Source organism: Acyrthosiphon pisum, chromosome A1 (assembly GCF_005508785.2).
Source record: "Acyrthosiphon pisum isolate AL4f chromosome A1, pea_aphid_22Mar2018_4r6ur, whole genome shotgun sequence".
Classification (NCBI taxonomy): Eukaryota; Metazoa; Arthropoda; class Insecta; order Hemiptera; family Aphididae; genus Acyrthosiphon; species Acyrthosiphon pisum.
Window position 1 is genome coordinate 14,182,462 of NC_042494.1, and position 9,004 is coordinate 14,191,465.

The 9,004-nt window shown below is 28.6% G+C and overlaps 1 protein-coding gene across 1 annotated transcript; it reads left to right on the plus strand.

Annotated features, from left to right (window-relative positions):
• Positions 1 to 1,266: 1,266 nt before the first annotated feature.
• Positions 1,267 to 6,443, plus strand: LOC107884346. The gene is made up of 8 exons (XM_029486169.1): positions 1,267 to 1,533; positions 2,922 to 2,957; positions 3,909 to 3,947; positions 4,039 to 4,053; positions 4,583 to 4,612; positions 4,971 to 5,006; positions 5,089 to 5,103; positions 6,292 to 6,443. The coding sequence occupies exons 1-8, from the start codon at positions 1,458 to 1,460 to the stop codon at positions 6,441 to 6,443; spliced, it is 399 nt and encodes a 132-aa protein (XP_029342029.1). The 5' UTR covers positions 1,267 to 1,457.
• The last annotated feature ends 2,561 nt before the right edge of the window (positions 6,444 to 9,004 follow it).

The following is a 9,004-nucleotide window of genomic DNA, read 5'->3' on the forward strand; positions in this document are numbered from 1 at the left end:
AGTTGGAGCACACCGTATTTTTTGTAGTTATAGGCCAATAAGCGGAAGATTAATTTATGCACTACCCGATATTCGATTATTATTTAAAAAATACGTATGAATTCATCATCCCCTTTTCTAGGTTATGTAGGAAACAGATTTTTGATTTTTGTATTCAATAAGGCTTAAAAAATTATGAAAACATTTTTATTTTATACACTTAAGTTCAGTTTTAAAACATCAATTATTTTTCCTACATAATCTAGTAAAAAAGTTATCGAATACAGATATATTTTCAAAATTTAAATCGGGTCACGGGAAGTAACTAAATATATATTTTTCTTACAGTTATTTTGTACCAATTTTAAAAACAGAAAAATGTCAAAAATTCAATCTGGTGACTTGTGCATGTGCGTGCTTGTGTGACACTGTTACTGTTCTTAGAATCGTAGATGATGTCATGTTACCATTGTCATTAGCCTAATGATCGATAAAAACACACACTTATGTTGATTTATTACTCACACAACAACACCATTAAAATATATATGTAATATAAACTGCCTAAATATTACCCCTTAAAATATACTATGCTCCAACCCCACTTAGGATGTTTTTGGTAGTACCTAATTCCCTTAGGGTGCTATACAAGCCTCATATTAAACTCTACTTGCTGATTGCTGAACATCCATTTATATGTATATTATACCTAATTATTGAATATTATGTACTGTAACAAAATCTAAGTAGTTATTTTAGTTAAATATATAGTTATAGATATAAATTGGTTTACTAGAGCATTTTATTACTAATTCATTAGTGATTAACCAAATTAGTTATAACATTAAAACTCCCAATATTACTGGGGAACTTTTGAATAATTTGCAGAAACAATAACAAAAAACAGTAGAAAAATGAAAATACCATAACACAGATTATGATTTCTTGTTGTAGTTCACGAACGTATAACCGTAAGGACATATTTAACTAAACTTTTATGTTGGTCATTTTCTGCAGACGTGATATTTTACTTAGTAGTTTTCTATGTTTGTATTGCGGGTTATGGCAAGTAGATTTAATACACGTTATAGTTATGCATTATGTGTAGGTATACAATGTACTTAGGTACCTATTGTTTAGATCATTTAAACCATGGACGTATTGAATTGTGCGTAGTTATAATTTACTATTTACACACCTGAATATTTTCATAAAATAATAATTCAAATAATTGTTGGTCTATAATTTTATAAACAGTTTAAACATTACTGCGTATTCAACCTAATAGGTACTTACTGCCTAAAAATATTTGTTGTGAATTTTGTTAAGAACTCTATTGTACTGGAGATAGGTAACCCATTGTATATACATTATTACGTAATGAAAAGATTAGAAACATTATTTAATTATTTTTGATTTCTTTCTTAATATCAGTTTATTTTATAAGTATAATTTACCTTTTATAACCGATCGCAACAATGGTTCGCTTTAGTAGTAATATAGTCGTGGTATCTATTATTATAGTTGGTTTTACTTTGAATTATGGTAGTGCAGGTAATTATGCTCTACTTTATTTTTAGGTGTTATGCATAATTTTTTATATTAATTTAAGAAAAAACAAATATACAAGTTCTACAATATACAATTGAGTTATCTATCTTATTTTAGCTATTCTTACTAAGGACTGGGGACCATAGGGAGTTACTATTTAAGTTACCCATATTTGGTATATAATATAATATATAATATAACTTACTTATTACTTGGGTATTAACTATTTAAGTTATTTTAAGTTTTATATTATTTACTTGACCTTAAAAAGTTAGCGATCGTGTGAAATAATGAATTCTATAATAACCTAGAGTGTTATATGAGCAATATGAATTTCCATGCTTACATTAAAAGAGACAAGATTATAAACAAATTCAATTTAAAATTTTCAATTTTCAAAGAGTGAAAAATCTAAATATTGTTATTATGCATGGCTGTGATTTGAATAGATTTTAAGCATAAATTATTCTATTAAATTCTGGTAAAATATTTTAATTTTTTGATTGGTATCTAGGTAGTTTTATAAATTATATTATACCTACTGGAATTTTGACGATAAGTTGTATTATCGTTCTTTATTTAACTAAATGAAACATAAATTAAGAATTATAAACTTCTCAAAGTACGATCTAGATTTCTGATTTTTAAATTATGAAAGTGTGAAATTAAATATTTTAGTACTTATTATGCTACCCGAAGTCTCAAATTAGTGATCAAAGAAAAATAATTAATAACATTCAAAATATTATAAAATATATTATCAATACAAAAATCAATTTGTTTCTGCTTTTACTCAGTTTTTTCCGTATTTAAAAATAAAACTAGTATTATTAGTAATTAAGGTATATTATTATTGTGACCATTTACATTAATTTTGTCGATCGTTCTGTATTTTAGGATTTTAATAACGTCGATAACGTCTTCATCTATCTATTGTAGTTTTGTATATTTGTGCACTTAGCGGAGTTTGTGTGACCAGGACTATGGCTAAGGATAATGTTATTATCTATAGCCAAGGTCAGGGCTGATACCTTATGTAACAACTATAAATTAATGATAAGTTAGTTTGTGTTACATCGCGATCGCTTTTATTTCGTCGTAAGTTTGCTTAATAATTGTTAAATAATACCGAATGATTCCATCACTTACGCCAAACATTTGGTGTACTCGTTTTTACAACAGACAATTTTACTTAGTAAAGTTTGTAATATTAAAGTCACGATTGAAATAAATGTGCTACTCGACTACTATCTACATAAAATGTCATTGCATTAAAATCTATGAAAATGAAAAACGAAAAACCTCAAACATTTTTAATTGACATATTTAGCATAGCTATATGCTGTATGTGAATATGATATTCAATAAACAATCATTCTGTAAATTTTTAGAAAAAACAGATCCGCCTGATGGGAAGAAGAACCTTGGTAAGCAAGTATTACTGTGTTAGTAATACTTTTACCTTAATTTGTAAGCCTAGATTTGGCGAAAAATATAATTATTGTTTTGGTGGAAACAAATAACTCCAAAGAGTTTACTCATACACCTAACCTTTACCCAATTCCTCCTTCCCACCCCCAAAAACCTATTGAAATAGATATGGTTTTCAAATTTAGACCACCTAACGCCATTAATTCTTGGATGCAACACTTGGTCTAACACATAGTAATTTAAAAGCCTCTTCTATACTAAATAAAATGTGTAAAAAAAATGTTGATTTATTTTTAAGGACATTGCTGACAAAATTCATTTTTGTACAGCATATATTGCTATTTTTAGATTACACCAGTGAATGCGGTTGGCATCCGTGCGAGAGTAGAGAAAACTATAACAGTGGTTATACGGTGGTTAGTGGTTACCCTGTGGGCTGTGACCAACTTGTGGTGCAGCACAGCGCAGTGAGCGAGTCGCGAGTGGCAACGTAAATAATTTACGATGTTTTTCATATTAGCGTCACGTCTTCTATAGTATGCTGGTATAGGTACTTCATGGTATAAGCTTACAATATTAGTAATAATTATTAATATTGCCTATCAGGGGGGGGGGCTAGAGGGCTGAAACGCCCCCATTGCCCGTATTATTATTACTTTTTCAAAAAATATTTATCAAGTTTCAACTGTCAACTATAGTAAGCAAGACGTAAATTTCATATAGGTATGTCTTACCAGAATGAATTCATCTTTGAAAAAACATTGTACTTATTTGCATACCAATTTTTATAAATTATCTGTAATTTTTCGGTAAAAGTATGAACACTTGTATGAAAGACCAAGTCATTTTTAGGGCAGAAACTTCTTTAAATAGATTATTTTCAGAGCATTTAAATACATGTCTTAATAATTACTAACTAAAATTAATCGCATTCACTTTACTTTCAGAAGAGCCCAAGCCTGAAAAGGAAGTGTTATCAAGAAAGGGTAATTATTGTTACTCAGTATATTTTAATAAAAAATTGTTATACCTTGCAATTATACATATTAATTGTGTGTAAAAACATTGTGTTTTTAGAGTTCACTGGGAAAGGTAAGAAAAATAGCCTACATAGTACATTTATACATTATATTAATTAATATAATACATTTTACAAGATAACAATATTTAAAATTAATAATTTGTATAAATTAAAGGCCTTATCGACTTCATAAATATATTAATATTATGAACTATTATTATAATTTCTTACATTAAATGTATATATCTATTAGATGACTGTATTTAAGTATAAAATAAAAAATTTGAGCGGGGCTAACATTACGTAAACTCTCCACAACTTCAAGTAAAATATTTATAATTCAAACATTTTTTGTTTAAATTAGCATGTAATTAATAGGTAATTACATCGAACTTGTATATATTATTGTCACCAGTGTTGATATTTCATAATATACTTCCCGAGGAAACATCGCTGTGTATAATATGTAACGGAAATATTAGAAAATAATATTTGAAACAATATTTCATTTTTTCATTTTATCAGTTGCTTAATAGGTAATTTAACTTTAGTAGTTTTAGTAGTAGTATTATAATATTATAATCATGGTTTCTATTACAGGTGCTTTCGGTGTGGGTATTGAAAATACAGGTGATTATGATCTACTATATTGGCATTTATATATTTATTGATATTATGTACATTTTTCTTAATCATAAACAGTAATTTGAGTTAATTTGAGAACAATCAACTCTGTGAATGATATATGTAGAGTGTTATACGAGCAATATGATTTACGTACACACATTCAAAGAGTCAAAAGAGTATAATAAATCAAATTAAATATCAAAATTCTCAATTACATCAAGAGCCAGAGATCTAAATAATATACTGTCATTCTGCTTGTTATGTTTTGAACAAGAAAATTGAGTTGATTTTATGCATAAATTATTTGATTAGTGTGGTAAATTATTTTAGATTCTGAGAATTGTATTCACTTTATTTACAGTTGAAATGGTGAACGGTAACCCGGTAATCAAACAAAGTAATTATCTACCCTAGCATATTTCAATAAAAAATTGTTGTAGTTGTACGCTTTAATTTTGTTCATTAATATTTATTTTTAGCGCTTTTTGGTCACAGTAAGAAAAATAGTCTACATTTATAATTACACATTAATATTATTATACATTTTACAAGATAGCAATATTTTAAATTATTAAGTTGTATTACAGGCCATATTACATACATACTTCATAAATATATTAATATTATGAACTATTATTATAATTTCTTACATTGATTGTATACATGAATACATCTATTCAGTGGCGTATCTACGGGGGGATATAGGGGTCATAACTCCCACGGAAACCAAATTTTGTACGCAATACAACATACATATAATAATATGAATACACTATACTCTACTCAAAGTAAGTCTGGAAAAAATCACGACGAAAACGCGTCGTGGTTTGCGCATTTGCAGTCTCATTGGTTGCGGTCGACTACTGCAGCCAATCACAGCAGTTCTACCATTCAGAGGCTGCGCAGTTGTTCCAAACCTATTTTGAATAGAGTATATGTGTATGTTGAATGCCTAATAAATCCCCCCCCCCCCCTTGAAAAGTTCCTAGATATTCTACTGCATCTTTTGGATAATTGTATTGAAATATAAATAAAAGCGATATTGCTTATTGGATACTATTCAAAAACAAACACGTCATGTGGGACTGACACTCGGACTATCTAACTCTGTCATTATTGAATTTGTCGTCACTGTACTAAAAAATGTGTGGATTAGTAGATACTATTATCTTTTAACTGTTTATTATGTCTTCAAAAAATTGACAAAATTGTATATTTAAACGTAAAACAACGATTTTATACATTACACGTACATTATGATTTACAAAGCCTCCCCTCAAATCATTAACATTTAAAATAAACCATGTTAATAATCAGTTTGTCTTTAGCTATTATTTGCTTGAACTAGCACGACCAGTTTTAGAGCTACACGTCCTTTATTTACGAGGTAGTAGTATTTATAAAATATGAGTGGGGCTGGCATCAAGTGTTTACTTGACGCCCTCCCCCACATTAAGTAAGATATTTTTATTTCAAACATTTCTTTTTTTTAAACTACCGTGAAATATGATATTCACGTAATATTTTTCTAGAAAACTCAGTTGTGTAATACGTAATGGAAATATGAGACAAATATAACGTTTAAAACATTTATTTCTTTCATTATATCACTTGTTTAATAAGTATTTTAATTTTTAGTCGTTTTATTAGTATTATAACTATATTTGTGGATTTTATTACAGTTGGTGGCCAATTGAGTATTTCTAGAACATGTAATTATGATCCACTTTTTTATTTGTTTGTATATATATATTTTAAATATTACCTATGTTATATTTACTTTATCGTAAGCGGGAATTTGAGTTCATTTGAGAACAATAAACTCTCTGAGTGATCTAGGTAGAGTGTTATTTACGTATGTATGATTTCCATGCACACATTAAAAGTCGAGTTTAAAGTATAAAAATTCAATTCCAAATGGCATTTGAACAGATTTTAAGCATAAATTATTCTGGTAAAAAATTTTGATTTTTTAATTGGTATAGTTTTACTTATTGAATATTATACTCAAACTTCGACGATAAGTTATAGTTTTTTATTGAACTAAATTAATCATAAATTAAGAACCAAAAATGAACCTATCAAAGTATACAATCTAGAATTTAGATTTTCAAATTATAAATGTTTAGTACTTTTTATATTACCTGAAGATCTGATCAAAGAAAAAGATTACAATAATTAAAAATATTAAAAATCTATAATAATATTAAGTATATATTATTATTATATATGAGTCGGTATTATATATTATATTTTTCAATTTTTGTATTGATATCAATACGTTTCTGCCTTTCTGAGCTTAGGAAAACTTACTAACTTATTCAGCACCCAGAAATCATGAATGTCTTATTAGTAATCAACACGTTTTATTTCGAATATTTATCATTAATTGTTGATTGTTAGATTTATGACAACGTCTTTATCGATTATTTATTATCTACTGTGCGGTTATAACGGCAGTTGTGTGGCCGAGACTCAAACAAGTAACAAATATAATTATTGGTCAGTTGGATTTTTATCGAGATCGTGTTTATTTTGTCGTAATTCCGTTTGCTTAAAAACTAAAAAATTATAAATAATACTGAAAATAAAATAATTAATTTCCGCTAGCACACCTATTCCAATAAATTTGGAGTAGAAATAATTTGTTACCATCCAATCAAACAATTTATTTTTATTAAAAAAACATTTTTTTTTTTAGTGAATGATTGTGAAAGTAAGAAACATCACTTAAATCTATATAATTACATCTAAATATAATACATTTTACAAGACACCATGGTTAAAAATTATTGAGGTGTATTACATGTCATACTTCATAAATATTTATTAACATTATGAACTGTTATTATAATTTTTTACTTTAATTTATAGTATACATCTATTAGGTGATTGTATGGAAGTATAAATAAAAATGATGTTGTTTTGGATACCATTTGAAACTAAACACGAGAAAGACACTCTGACAGTTTAACCCTAATTCCGCTATTATCGAATTTATCACCGCTGCCAATTGACCAAAAAATGAATAGAGTATATTTTTAAATGTTCATTATGTTGTTAAAATGTTGACAAAATTGTATATTTAAAAGCAAAACAAATATTTTGTATCCGCATCGGTTCCCGTTTGTCCGTTTCGGCTCCCTCCTTTCATTTGAAGGTGGCCGTATCGGCTCCAATCCGATGCCAATGGTATGGATGTATCGGCTCCCAATCAACAACATTTTACTTCCCATTTACAGGCTGAGGACTGGCTACGATGAGAATAAATTCTCTGTAAGCATGGTTAAAAATGTTGTTGGCGTTTAAAATAAAAAATTGTGCTGACTTAAATTTTTTTTGGAGTTTTAAAAATAATGTAAAATTAAAAAGTAAAAATTAAAAAACTTAGTTTAAAGGAAAATTTTTTTACGTATTCCGCTCTGGTAATTTTTCCTTCTTTAAATTGATCAATAAATTTCTGAATAACACTAAAAATCTTTTGGTGGTTGTTAGTTTTGTTCCTAATATTCTTACTACGGAGCTTTATATACGTGTCAGCCTGTATCTGCTTCAAAATTTCCATGAAATTGAAAATGTTAGGATGAGCAGACGTGAACTCAGCATTAAATTTTGCGTGGAAAGATTCGCAGCAGTTCGTGGTACGATCGCCTGTACTCGACATATCAGCCCACATTTCCGGGGGAAGTGTCCGTCATCTAAATAATTGGCACAAATGTAGTCAACAAATTCTATGAGTGTTGACTTTCTGGTTTTAGAGCAAACAAGTCTTCTACATAAAAACCTACTGATCAGGCGGAAGCAATGGTAAACCAAAAAACATTTTTAAAATACTTCCGATTTCTGATGTTTTGTCTTTGAATTCTGGTGACAAACCAAGTGCTTGAATTTTCCTCCACCACAAATGGGCTAAGTGAAATCTGCATCCTCTGATTCTCGTCCATGACCATGATGAAAAAACTGCACTATGTATAGATTGTTCAAAATCTGAAAAAACTGTTGTCACATTTGTCATGTATGGTGCAAGCTGATCCATAACAATTTGGTAGGCTTCTGTTGTTTTGTTTGGAAGAAGTCTAAAAACAACAGGGACGCAGAAATTTCTTACTGTTATAAACACGGTGAACATTTAACAAAAACAGTTTAGGAGTGTTTCTAAAAGTACCGTCAACGAAAACAGTAGTTGCATGTTGAAGTTCATCAAGATTATGTTGGCATGTAAGAATGATAATATTACTCACCTCGTCATTATAAAAAACAAAATTTTCGCCTGTAGTCGTTTTCAGAGAGTATGTACGCACACTCATGAAGCTCGAGGACGGGTGTAACTTGTAGGTGACTAGGGAAATTTTCTCATTTGGCGGGCACTTTACATTTTTCCGAAATTTATTCTTA